The sequence below is a fragment of the Cryptomeria japonica genome, chromosome 1 (assembly GCF_030272615.1).
Source record: "Cryptomeria japonica chromosome 1, Sugi_1.0, whole genome shotgun sequence".
Classification (NCBI taxonomy): domain Eukaryota; kingdom Viridiplantae; phylum Streptophyta; class Pinopsida; order Cupressales; family Cupressaceae; genus Cryptomeria; species Cryptomeria japonica.
This window is the reverse complement of record NC_081405.1, coordinates 308,389,425-308,403,900: the sequence shown is the minus strand read 5'-3', so window position 1 is coordinate 308,403,900 and position 14,476 is coordinate 308,389,425. Positions and strand designations below refer to the sequence as shown.

The 14,476-nt window shown below is 35.2% G+C and overlaps 2 protein-coding genes across 2 annotated transcripts; both read left to right on the top strand.

Annotated features, from left to right (window-relative positions):
• The first annotated feature begins 666 nt into the window (after window positions 1-666).
• On the top strand, window positions 667-2,067 carry LOC131040549 (expansin-like B1). The gene is made up of 5 exons (XM_059207294.1): window positions 667-863; window positions 962-1,071; window positions 1,194-1,372; window positions 1,463-1,595; window positions 1,681-2,067. The coding sequence occupies exons 1-5, from the start codon at window positions 725-727 to the stop codon at window positions 1,873-1,875; spliced, it is 756 nt and encodes a 251-aa protein (XP_059063277.1). The 5' UTR covers window positions 667-724; the 3' UTR covers window positions 1,876-2,067.
• An 11,033-nt stretch (window positions 2,068-13,100) lies between these two features.
• Window positions 13,101-13,938, top strand: LOC131857367 (expansin-like B1). The gene is made up of 3 exons (XM_059209832.1): window positions 13,101-13,195; window positions 13,572-13,704; window positions 13,795-13,938. The coding sequence occupies exons 1-3, from the start codon at window positions 13,101-13,103 to the stop codon at window positions 13,936-13,938; spliced, it is 372 nt and encodes a 123-aa protein (XP_059065815.1).
• The last annotated feature ends 538 nt before the right edge of the window (window positions 13,939-14,476 follow it).

Sequence of the window (14,476 nt, the reverse complement as noted above, 5' to 3'; positions counted from 1 at the left end):
TTATTTAATTGATCTAGACGTTGTGATGAACCTAACTCTCAAGGTAGGCAATCTAATGAGTTTCTTATATATAAAAATTTCAAATGGATAATTCATAAATAAAAGTAATTGAATATTTTTTAAACATATCTCATAACTAAATGTGAAAGCAGCAAGCTTTTATTACACATAAATACAATAACAATGATTACAGAGAAATTGAAACGTAAAAACGTTGGTCGGTCTAAATAGTGTATTTCGGGGAGCACATGGTACAGTCCACTGATACCAAGGACCCAACGACATAAACAAATTGAATACCATGCCTTTCTTTTTTTTATTTTTAAGGTTTATCTCCGTGAGAGGCGATCATGCATCTTATGTCATGATTAGGTGAGGGATATCAAGCTGGAAGGTTAAAAGAAAATGTCAGATAAATGAAGGAAGCGTCGTTTACGCAAAAGATGGAGAAGAGGGTACAGGTAGAATATATCGAAATTGGATAGAAGCTGGTACAGGTAGACTATATCTCTTTTGGATATTCAGCTGCTTCCACGTATACATTGATGGTCAAATTCAAATGGTAGTAGGTGGAGATAATACTAACAAAGTTGCAGTTTTCTTTATCAAACCGGAGGCTCGATCCCATTCTTTTATCTATAAATACTCTTTAGAAACCTTGAGTGATTTCATTCCACTCTCTGCTAATAAAGGCGAATTTAATTTCTTATCCCTGTGTGTACGAATGGCTTATCCTAGTTCAGGCAGATTATTTGCCCTGCTAATCGTGCTCGAAGCATTGTTCAGCACTGGTCACTCCATTTCTCAGTTCATAAGCTCACGGGCAGTTTATTATGGAACTCCGGATGGTTTAGGAACTTCCAGTAATAGATACTAACATTATATATGTTCAAATTATGATTTAGTTTTCACTCTGTTATTAAAGAAATGAGAGCTAAGCAAGAAAAATATTAATATGCAGGTGGCGCTTGTGGATATGGTAGCTATGGGAGAGACGTCATGGCTGGAAATGCTGCTGCAGCAAGTCAGTTATTATACAGAAATGGGGCTGGATGTGGTGCTTGCTATCAGGTAATTATTATTATATAAGTAATGCACAAAAACCATTATTACTGTTCTTATTATATTTTTAAATAATCATCCCATCAAAATACAAACCACTGGAGGGCTAAATGATGTTACCTGCTAAATAGGTGAGATGCAAAAATCAGGCCCTCTGCACAGCCAATGGAGTAACAGTAGTGGTCACAGATCATGGAGAAGGCGATCGAACTGATTTCATTATGAGTCCTCATGCTTTCACAACTATGGCCTGGCCAGGGAAAGATAAGCAGCTTAAGGCTTTGGGTGTTGTTGACATTGACTACAAACGGTAAGAGTAGAGAGATTTAAACATTACACTATTTGCTATATTATTCTCAACTGTTACTAACTAATGCTTATGCTGGCTGCCATATGTCAGAGTACCTTGCAACTATCCAGGCCACAACATCGTGTTCAAGATTAACCAGAGCAGCAATTACCCCTATTATCTATCTTTGGTTTTGTTGTACCAAGGAGGCCAAAGAGATGTAGAGGCTGTTGAAATCTCACAGGTATACAAAGCAAAATCATATATTACGGTACAAATTCATCTTGATTTTTTTCTATTGCTGATCACATGTGAGGGTGTAATGGCAGGAGAGAACGTCTGATTGGAAAGAGATGCGGAGGAGTTATGGAGGTGTGTGGGACATAGTAATGTCACCTCCCTATACCAATCTCGCTATTCGATTCCAACTGTCAGGGGGAGAATGGATTTATGCTCGGAATCCCATACCCTCTCATTGGAAAGCTGGCGCTCTATATGATGCTGGCGTTCAGCTCAAATACTGATCGCTATAATGACTACACGACTTGGTGGCATTTTATTTAAATAAATCCAAGCTCAGAGATCCAACGTATTTCTCTCTTCTTGCACATGCCTCCAAAATAAAGTCATCTTACCGACCCTAAGTAAATAAAGTATTAAGAACTGTGTGCCTTGTTGCGTGCAGTAAAAATAATATAAAATATGATTGTATGGTACCTGCTTTCGTTTTGGCATATTTGATCGCCGTTCTCTGTTAAATGGTGTCCTCTTTACTCATCAAAGGTTAGGTTTATAATGCTAATTAATATTTGACCATTTTATTTTATTTTTAAACCTTATATGACTCACATTTAAAAGATAGATATGAATTATTCTATGTGATGAAAAGAACAGCCTTTTCACTTTAAATGAAGAGCGGAAACAACCAATGGATTTTAAATCATTCTTTATAATATTCTTTTTTAATACTTCAAATATTTTTTTGAAGAGTATTTTGAAATTATTATAAGTTTGAAGTATTCTTATGAAAAATAGTATTGTATCATCTATAGAAACTCATCTTGGTTGTATGCTAAATATATTTTTATATCTTAATAAAGAAAAAATCATTTTTTTTAGAAACATCTAACTAAAATATTAAAAGGTCATTTTGGAATTAGTTATAAAATGTAACGAGACATAGCAGAACAATATATTCATGACTTTATTTCACTTATATTTAATAAGCATAAAAGTAAGTCAAGGCAGTAAGTTTCTTCTTCCAACTACACTGAACCATTACTAATACATTTTTTTTTTTAATAGTTTTGTATGGTATCTACTAAATGGTGTAGATTGTTCATTGTTTATTTTGGATGGGTGTATAAAATCAACTAGTTAAATTGAAGTAGCTTTTACCCAGTCTTTTCTAATTTTAGGAAAGATGAGCATCAAATATTAAGTACATCCATGACTAAGTGAATATCATTAAAGAATCTTAATAATTGGAGTTCGAACATTTAACAATAATGACACCATTAATCACAATGAGCTCCGAAAAGAGAATCTATGGGCATCACATACAAAATAGGAAAATAATAGGAAACAAACATTATTTAGAAGGGATTGGACAAAGGTTCCACTTTGGTGGAGGAGCACCTAGTGAAGCTCATGGAGCACTTCATCAAATTTTGGTTTGAAATGGCCTATGTGAATATCATTAAAAAATCTAAAGGTGGTTAATAGATAAGGTCAATAGCAAATTTATCGATTGGAATGGTCATCTTATATCTATGGTGAGTAAGTTTTAGGTTTTCTAGAAAGTCTTTACTTCGGAATTTTTTTCTATTCTTATTATATACTGTCATTTTCACATGTGAATTAATTAAAAAAAATTGTTATAGACTTTGTCTAGTTAGATGGTAAAGGTAGATACAAGATAAATGACATTTCATGGTCTCAATTTTTCAAGCCTACAAAAATTGGACGTGTGGGCCCTAATGGAAAGACATAAAGGGCCACGAGAAACCAAAGATGTCATTTGGTCATTTATAGATCCATATATCCATTATATACCACTTAAATAACCTTATAACAACTCTAATATGCCTAAATAAGATATTAGAGAGTAAATAATTTTAGAAATAAGTAAAATTGATGGGAATAAGATAACTAAGACTAATTATGAAAGGATGTGATGGAGAGGCATTATGAAGGGGCATAAAAATATTATATAAAGAGGGGAAAGTGGGAGATAATAGTTTGGAAATATATATGGAATAGTATGAACTAAATATGTATATGCACTAAGGAAGTGTGAAACATATATGTGATATATGTATATATGGATGAAGAATGGTGAATATATTATATGGCATCTATAAGACATTGTAGCATATGAATATATGATGTTATGGATGAATATATATGAATGTAATTAAAATTTATTTATGCTTATTGCATATATAATTTAACCCTTTTTACTGTATCACACCAAGATAGACTACATATGATAGAACATTAAACCTTACACTTGGATCAAGGTTTACTTTCAACATTGGTCTCGTTGTAGGGTCTTGGTTATTGTTACATAAGGAGGGGGATTATAGAAAAGAAATTGTTGTAAAAAAATTTGAGAGGTGAAAATTTTGGATTTTCTTTTCAAGTAAATATGAACTAATAGGAAAGATGGAAGATAGAAAATAAGGTTTTAATGTAAGAATTGGTTAACATTAAAAGTAATAATTTAGACTTGAAAGAAATCATGAAATTTTTTAGTGAGATATAGTTATAAATATTTAACTAAAAATAATATTCTAGAAAAAGAACTTGACAAAGTTAAAAAGAATGAAGATCAAGAAAAGGAAAATAGTTTACAAAAGAGAAAAATATAGTACATTTGATTTTTTATTATACTATTTGATTTATTTGTTATTATAGAGGAAATAGGTTTTGAAGGGACTTGAAACCCTTTGATAAAGATCAACCACAAATAGTTGCATAAGGATATACCCAATTTAAAATAGCAACCAAGAGTCAACAAAAGACAAGCAAAAAGCCAAAACCTTGCAAAAAGACAACAAAGAGGAAGAAAGTAGTACAAAAATTTTAGGGCCTCTACGGTCTCTATTTTCAACTGTCATGTGTAGAGAAATTTTCTTGAGTTCCTAGATTTATTGGTTTGCAGATTTATTCTTCAAGTTTTCCCTAGTTCTTTTGGCTGGCCATATCGTTTCCTCCTATTTTTTATCTATGAAATCCACATCCAAGGTAGCCCCTTCTTGATGGAGACTCTCTAGTTTCCCCACCATAGTATTTATGCTTTCAATAGAACTCTTCACCATGTTGTGACCATATGTAACCAAAGAGATTATGTTCTCATTAACTTTCTAGAATTTAATCTCCATTTGACTCAATCTGCCTTCATACTCTTTCTTGAGTTTATCTTCCAGAAAAGAGATTATACTATCATAATCTTTCTTCATATCATTTACACTGCTCACCATTTTCTGCATGGACTCTATGATTGAGTTTCTCTATTCCACTGTCCACTGTTCCACACCTTGATTTTATTGTTTCCTATTATTGCCCGAAATTTGATGTTGATGTCCTTGATCTCATGGAAGGCCCATTTAGACATTGTAAAACTATCCACAATTGAATCATAGGCAATGGCTAGGACATCATCTAGGTTCTCTATATCCAAGATAATAAAAGAGGAATTCGCATTGAGATCATTAGGGAAGGGGATTCTATCACTCATGTTTGGGGAAAGAATGGACTTATGTGATATAAAATTGTGGGAGGGTAGAGATTCAATATTAGAGGTAGACATAGGGTATACTCTACCTTTCTTTACTTTGTGACCAATATTTAAGGAAGAATCCATCATAGAATTAGACTCTTCCATCTCAGTATTCCATTCTTCCTCATTAGAGGAAAAGCTAACATGATCATCATCCTCAAAATCATCAAAACCTTCAGGAACCCTAGAAAAGGGAAAGGGGAGGGTTTTAATATGTTCATGGATCAATAATATAAAACTCAAACTCCCATTAAGGATATGATCATTTTTATTTCTCCTATGATCTTTAATGCTGAAATTGATAGAAGTGAGTAGAAAGAAGGGAAATGATATCTACACTTTAAGCCTAAAGTGGTTAAAACCAATACAAAATGATGCTCAAAGGACCTAGTATATCTACCATCTAGGGCAACATACTTCATTAAAGAAACAAGAACAGAGTGCCAAATGGTTTTGATTTTAACCATGTCATAGTTGCGCTTATCCACTTTAGCCAAATTTGCCCTTTCCATCTCATTTCTGGGAAATCTTTTCACAGGTGCATTTGACATTTTCCTATCTCTGTATAATTGCATACCATCCATAAAAAGACCAGTAACTTCCACAATTAACTTCTCATCAATCTTAACTTTCCTACCACCAATTTGGATTTTCTCATCCTTCAAACCCTTAGCGAATTTCTTTGTGACATTAACATCAATGCCATGAAATATTTCCATGAAGAGGTAAGGCCTATGGTGTTCCAATATGCACCACATGGTTTTATTCTTCCTAAGATCATCACAATTCAAGGGTTCAACCCTTTTCCTTTCACCTCCCATGGCTTCAACAATGGTGAGAGAGCATAAAGAAAGAAAACTCCAAAAGAGATCACAAAATACCCAAAAAGTGTGCGAGGCAGATAGGAATAGCAACAGAATGACACACTTAATAATAAGAATCCAAGCCATCATTCAAGAGATGACATAAGAATTTATTAAAAAGGTTGGTTTGTCTTGCTTGGGCACCAAGGCCTTAACATCAGTCAAGAAACAATCACCAACGCTCCATACTTTTTCATGATTACTCCTAACGCCCACATTGGCAAAGTGGTCAACCAACCCATTAGCTTCATCATAGGCATGGGAAATTTAATTTTTTTGAAATGACTATAATATCCATAGATTTCTCGATCTGTGTTTTAATATTCCAAGAAGGTTTTTGTTTTCCCATGACATTAGATTTAATGTTGTTAGAGTCTTTCTCAAGCCAAACTAAATTAGCATTAATACCAACATCAACCCATGGTAGGTCGCCATATCTTCAGCAAGGTGGTTGATTTGAAATCCCAAGGGGAGTGTCACCACTGGTAAAAGCCTGCCATATTCATCTCTAATCACTCCCCTGCACCCAGTCAGCCCTAGATTAATACACTGTTTGATTTTTAATGCTAATATTATGATTTAAATATACTATTTTCAATCAAATTATTTCATCATCTTTATTCCATTGCATGCCTACTACTCAATATCGTATTTTATTTTGTTTAACATGATTTTTAAGGGTTCTTTTATTATTATAACTTTTCATATCATCAAAGCAATCACTCAAAGATGGCAAATCAAAAACTAGAAAAAAGGTGTTTTCTTGTCAATTTTTCATTTAAAATGAATGTACCATATTGCATTCACATTATATATGTAATACAATTAATTTTTCCATACACTATTCTAACCCCTATTGCATTATATATGAATAACTAGAATATGTAGTATATTTGTGAATATTTAATACATGCAATTTTTCTAGATACATTATTCTAACCCCTATTATATTTATACAAAAAAATATGGGTAAAGAGGATCGTCAACCAAGTTGGATCATCCCCTTGAATAAGTAAAAATTTGCATGGACTCATCTATTTACATGAATATTATTCATTGAATACCCCTCCTATGATTTATAATGTCTCTCTTCCACCTATAGACTTGATTTGCATCACTTGATTACCTAAAAAAATATGACGCACGAAGTAGGCAAAATATTTTCTTAACAACCAACCTTTATTATATCTTTTATCTTTATATTTATATTATTTTATTTCTATGAATCTAGTTATGTTCTTGCACTTCACAAAAATTAGATAGAAATAAAAATATATTCGATGTGGTCGTATTATAATATAAAAAGTAACGGCGATTTAATCATGTGTAAGTCAACCTATAGCAATGAAGAAATTTTATTATGGCTACAGGAGTAGGGTATTACCTCATAATTAACACCTATTAGTAGTATTTATAAGAATCGTGTTTAGGAACCCATAACTATATTCATCACCTTAACATGTAGCATTGTGTGTCATCACAAGCCTTTGATGGGATTGATATTCTTTTAAGATGTATATAATTGGGCATGGAGGTAGGTGGAATATTTTTGTGAACCTATAGAGCTCCATGATTTCTCATGCCTAAGTAACATCAACATTGTAAAAATACTTTAGAGGCCCTGATTCGGGAGTCCAAGAAAAGTAATTTTAAAGGGAGAACAATATGACAATGAGGACAAAGTGTTGGGGATTTTAACAAATCTTATCAAGGAGAAAAAGGTACATGCTTTTGAGGAATTAGAATAGCACAATAATTAGATTTATGGTTCTAGGACTGAAGGAAAACAATGCTAAAAATATATAAATATAGGGAAAACTCTAGATAGACAAGGACAAAAACTAAAAAGATGGTTTAGAGTCTAAAGATAAAATATGATATTAATGGGTAGGGGCGTAAGGGGAGAGAGAATCTAATTTTGTTCATAACTTCTTAAGGGTTCGTGGGTGTTTCATTTCTGGCATACTAGATAGTAGCTTGGTGTAGGGAATGGGGATTAGAGCAATTACGTTCATGATGCAATATGAGTAGAATTTCTAAAATAAAAATTTATAAGCCTATAGAAAAAATTGAAGTTGATTCATGATTAGGTATGTAATGCTTAATCCAATGAGGAAAGAGATGTAGGTATTATGTGAGGGAGAGAATACTATCCACTAAATATAGAAGAGAAAAAAATCCAAGAGCCTACTACATAGCATGAAAGTAATTTGAGAATTAGAGATTGGGATGGCAATAATACCAATATTAGAGTGTAGAGAAGGAAATGGAAAATGAAAGGCCCAATCAAAGAAGGAATAAAGGGGTGCTAGGGATTGAACATTTGGGATACCACATATGAGGTAAGCTATTACATATTGTATTAAATGCTAGAGACTAAAACGAAACAAGGTAGTGAGAAGCAAAGAAAATGGATGCAATGAATGGGAGGTAGGAAAATAGGAAGTTGAATGTTTGAAAGATAGGGAATGCAAAGCCCAAAAACCAACTAGACTTAGAGAAACTATCCCAAAAACCAACTAGACTTAGAGAAACTATTGACAATTGTTTTAAATGTTAAATTATATGACACAATTGACTACTTAGATAAATTAAAAAAAAAATAGCATCCATGAAATACAATATTAATGATATCTCTACCAAGAACTAATAAAAAAAAAATATAGAAAAATAAACATTAAAATTAGCTTTTCACATCTAAAGACAACTCAACTCACTCTCATCAATATGAATTAAACTTTTAATTGGACAAATATATAGAATATGATATAAACTATAGAAAATTGAGACAGTCTACCTAAAATTAAATAATAAAGATAATGTTTCCAATATTGTTTGGCCTATTAAAACTTAAAGATAGAAAGACAAAATTAATTAAACACGAGTACGATCGCAATCATAACAAACTCTAGTCAAAGTTTCAAGCATGCTCAGCCGAAGGATTAATAAGATGATTACCACGTATGCATCCTACTTAGCATTTTTAAAAATACCAAGATTTACCAACTCTCCACTCTTTTAATGGAGGCAACTTGGCAATCCATCATCATTGCAATCTAATGTGTTGCGCATTTCAAACAAAACCAGTAAAATCGAAGGGTAATTTGTGCAAAGCACACAAAGGGAAGAAGATAACATCAAACGAAAGGATGGATCTCTTGTGTAACAAGCGCAAAAGAGTTGCGGTTTATTTCCTTAAATCCGACGGCTCCAGCTCTTTTGTTGTCTATAAATATCTCTGGCCAACCCCAATGCATTTCATCCCACTCAATACTAGTCAAGTTTGTTCCTCTTCAACTTAATATCTTATCCCACTGTCTAGCTATGGCTTATCCTTGTTCACCCATATTATTTGCCTTGCTAATGCTGATCAGTGGCCATACTAGTTCTCATTACGTAGATTCACGGGCAACTTACTATCAAACACCAGATGGCTCAGGAACTTCAAGTATGTATACATGACCTTTAACATTATTCTTTAGTTTTGTCTCTGTTGAAGAAATGAAGGTGACTGAAACTAAAAATGAACATGTAGGTGGTGTGAAGATTAAAACGAACAGAGATAACATTCAACAATTAAAGTAAAACAGAAATAAACAGAAAATATACATGACAACACATGACGCAAGGTTTTAATGTGGTTCACCATTAAGTGGCTACGTCCACCAGAAAGCAAGGATAATGATCTATTATCCAAATATCAATTACTACACATACATGGACTTCACACAACCATTTATACAAATGTATTCAGCTATGAAACGAATAGCTAGGAGAAGGCGAAAGGTCATCTAACCGTTGGGCTTCACATTCCCAACAATCACCCCGTGAAGGCCAACTGGTACAGCCATGCACTCTAACATCCCTGCTTCCATTTCAAAACTCATATTGCATTCAGCCTGCAAGATTTTAACTTCGCGAAATCTTGTTCACGAATACTGCGGATTAGCCTCCTTCAAGGCAAATCGGAGTTGAAAAACCTCGCATCCAACGCATCATCTTCTTTGGGCTTTTCTAAACCATCCATAGTATGCAGCTTGCCATCGGAGACCACTAAGGCCAAACTGAAAAACCCAGATCCGTAGCTATTAATGACCTATTCCCATTCATCTAAGCGTTCAAAGGGAACAATAGGCCAATCCTTGGTCAAAATACCGAACACCCTTTCAAAGCACTCGATGTCATCTGAGGTTTCATCAATCTGGTTTTCCTGCCCAAAACTTTTCAGAAATTTAATGATCACCTTTTCTCTATCACTCGCCACACACACCAACATCACTTCTTTGTCTGCCATCCTGAGCTCCTCATTTGACTGGCACAACACAGACAAAGCATGCTCAAGCCTATCAAATCCCAAATGCATGTCTACATCAAACTGTGAAAGTTCATGTTGATGGCGCTTTATGTTTGAGTGATAACCACCTCTTTTTAGTGCCCTAGCAGTGTCTTCTTCTGCTACCACACCATCATCATTATGTTGTGTCACGAGTTCATCTTTATCAGGCTTTTCTTTCTCTCTGGCAGTTGCATACAAAATAGACTTATTCAACGCCACCAAAAATCACCACAATCTGGTTTGTTAGAGTCATCGTGGGTTTCTCCATTGGATCTGTTAAAACCCTTTCATTCTTGCCACCTTCCAAGTTGGAAAATTTGTTTCGTGCTGCATCCTCAAAGACAAGAAGACCAGATTCCTCCATCTGAATCATCATTTCTTGCAGGTTATTGCTGAGAGATAACTCGTCATCATCAATCTCCATCTTCTTCAGCATCCGACATTGCAACGAAAGACCAATACAGTATGCAACGACATAGTTTGTGAGGCCCACTTCCAGACCATACCAAGGAAGAGGTGTTTGCCCAGTAAATCCCTTATTGGATTTATTTGCTCCGACATTTATCATCAGATAATCAGAGATCACAGAGTTCTTCTCAATGTCCATTTTGCAACGGGAAATCTCGAATGGTATGACGCCAACCATGGCGTTCACAAACCTGGTGGACCCACCAACTGTATGGTTGTATTTCTTTATTAACTCGTAATATATCTTGTTGCAGTGATTATGTACTGCACCTTCTTCCAATACACCCATGATGCTCATGAACCTTTCCACATACTGCTTTGGAAGCAACTCCAACTTGGCCCCTCACAGGTTCTCATCATCTATTCCATCTCCCTCTAGGTGAAGAATTTCCCTAGGTGCTAGCGAGATAAATTCCTCAACAGAGGACTCTTCTTTCTTGTCCTCATAGGCAGACATTGAGAAGCTATTGACAACGATATTGACATGAGCATCATCATAATGAATTTTCCCTGTCTTCCCAGCCAACAAGAGATCCATCTCTATGAAGAAAGGGTTATCATACCTATCCTTGGCACCAAGAACACAATGCTCAAGTTGTGCTTGGGCTTGACTCGAGACTTTCTTTTTCAAACCTAGGTGGTCCGCCAAAGTGTGTGACTCGCTTTTCAGTGCAGAGACTAGCCAGAGCCCCGTCAGACCGCGCACCCGCCGTCTCGCATGCCGTTAGAACAACAGTGAGCATCTAGAGCTCTCAATACCAACTTTCCAACCATTATTTTTACCATCGGGAGGATCATTGATACCCATATTGAGCCTTCTTCTCCGACTCCTTAGAGAATTCAATCGATGAAAATTGGGGAACTCGTTATTTGATGGAAAGACACAGGTAGCAGCTGGAGGAATGGTAGGGATCATATATCTTGAGCTCACTTCCTGACTTATGACCGTCCTTACCTGTGGCTCTTCATCTCCTGTATAAGTAACCACAGAGAATGTCAATCTCTGCCCCTTCGTATTCGTAACATATGTGGACTCTCCACCTACCATGGTGGATAGTGTCAAATTCGTGATCCCCATATCGGTTCCTACAGTAATACCTTCATGTTTCTCAAACTGAGATACGATAGGAAGATTGCCAACATTGACATTACCAAAACCCATCTTCTTATTATGTTATGTGGGTCGAATTCTTTTCTCTTCGAATTCTTTGAATTCCTCAAACATGTCTATCTCTCCATTTTCTTCAACTTTTCTAACAAACTTATTGTCTTCCACTACTAAAAGCGTTCCTCTAAAATCTCCCAAATTGTCTTTCAGATGCTCAAACGCCTCATCTTCATGACTTCCCTCGTGTAAGGGCATGAAATCTAGGACGCCATCGTATACACTCAACTCACAGGTATCCTGCACCTTGCGACTCTTCACCTGCCCGTTCACTCGATTAACCTCCCAAACCTCTTACGCAGGGGAAATATGCCTATAAACTATCTCTCGAGGCTATCTCTTTTTGCCAGGAATAGGGAGGACATCAATTTTCTTGTAATTCGAACAATTATTTTTGATGTGGCCTCTCTTGCCACAGTTTGCCCAACTATCATCTCTAGGTTTGTAGTTTGACCTTCTTTGTGATTCCTCACGATCGCTTTCACTTTTCCCTCTTTTTTCATCATCATATTCTTGGATCTTTGCCACAAACTTGGCATCTTCTTCTTCATCTTTCCAGCCATCCCACCAATGTACATGGTGAATTTTTTTAGCTTTCACTTGCACAACTTCACTCCCTTTTGAGTCTAAATTGCTGAGAAACTCGTCAATGACACAATCAACTTCATCTTTACTCGCTTCAGCATCCTCCTCTTCAGCGGCGTCCTCTTCAACATCCTCTCCTTCAACATCCTCTCCTTCAGTCAAATCAAGAGAATCAAGAAATTCTTCAATAATAAAATCAGCATCATCATCTTCGTCTTCCATCTCTACTCAAGCCAATCTGGCTCTGATACCAATTGTGAAGATTAATACGAACAAAGATAACATTCAACAATTAAACTAAAACATAAATAAACATAAAATATACATGACAACGCATGCAAGGTTTTAACGTGGTTCACCACTAAGTGGCTACGTCCACCAGAAAGCAGGGATAATGATCTATTAACCAAATATCCAATACTACACATACATGGGCTGCACAGAGCCATTTATACAAATGTATTCAGCTATGAAGCAAATAGCTAGGAGAAGGTGAAAGGTCATCTAACCATTGGGCTTCACATTCCCAACAGGCGGCAAATGTGAATATGGTGATTATGGAAGATACATCAAGGCTGGAGATGTTGCTGCCACCAGTCAATTATTTTATAGAAACGGGGCTGGATGTGGTGCTTGCTATCAGGTAATCATTATTATTATTTTTCAATTCCTAAAAACCATTAGTATTGTATTTGAAATAACCATCGTGGTATAACACAATAGACTGGAGTGCTCAATGATTTTGCTTATTAAATAGGTGAGATGCAAAGATACGGTCCTCTGCTCAGGCAGTGGAGTAAAACTAGTTGTCACAGATTATGGAGAAGGTGATAAAACTGATTTTATTATGAGTCCCCATGCTTTCACAAGTATGGCCAAGAAGGGGAAATATGATACACTTAATTAGGGCTTTGGGTGTTATTGGCCTTGAGTCCAGACGGTAAGGCTAGAGGTTTTACATTACTCTAGTTGCTATATTGTGTACTATTACTACCTAATGCTGACCATATGTTTTATAGAGTGGCTTGCAACTATCTAGGATACAATATCTGGTTCAAGATTAACAAGAGCAGCAATTACCCTTATTATTTATCTTTAGTGTTACTCTACCAAGGAGGTGAAAGTGATATAGTGGCTGTTGAAGTTTCTGAGGTATACAACAAAAAATCATACTACAGTGCAATTTCTCCTTGAAATTATTATATATTTCTTAAACACTGACAATTGTGGGTGTATTGACAGGAGGGAATCTCTGATTGGAAAGAAATGTGGAGGCGTAATGGTGGTGTGTGGGTCATCGTAATGCCATCTCCCAAGGGAAATATTATACCGTCTAGTTGGAAGGCTGGCGTTCTATATGAGTCTGGCATTCAGCTCGAATACTGATCATTATTATAACTATATAACCTGGTGGCATGTAATCTAAATAAATTTTCTCAGGGAGATGAAATGCAATCCTCTATCTTCCTGCAGTTGCCTCCAGCATATAGCTTTATAACGCCTCCTAAACAAGTGCTGCAGAGCAGCGAAGTTCCTGCCAGAGACTGCAAGGACAGTTTTGTTTTTATTTTTTATTTTTTTTTTATGTTATTTTGTGATGATTTTGTTTTTATTTTTATTTTTATTTTTTGTATGTCTATTTTGTATGTCATGAACTTTGCTGCTTTTAACTTAGGAAATATGAAGCAATATATTAAATATCAAGACTTCATTTCTAGTTCAAAGTATAAACTATTTGTTGATAATGATTATAATGACTCGAGAAACCAGATACAGATGGAGTTGGCACCATGGAACTACAAATTACATTTGAACTTCAAAATAAAGACACTTATTGGATTATTCCTGATGGAGTTGGCACCATGGAACTACAAATTATATTTGAACTTCAGAATAAAGACACTTATTGGATTATTCCTTTTCT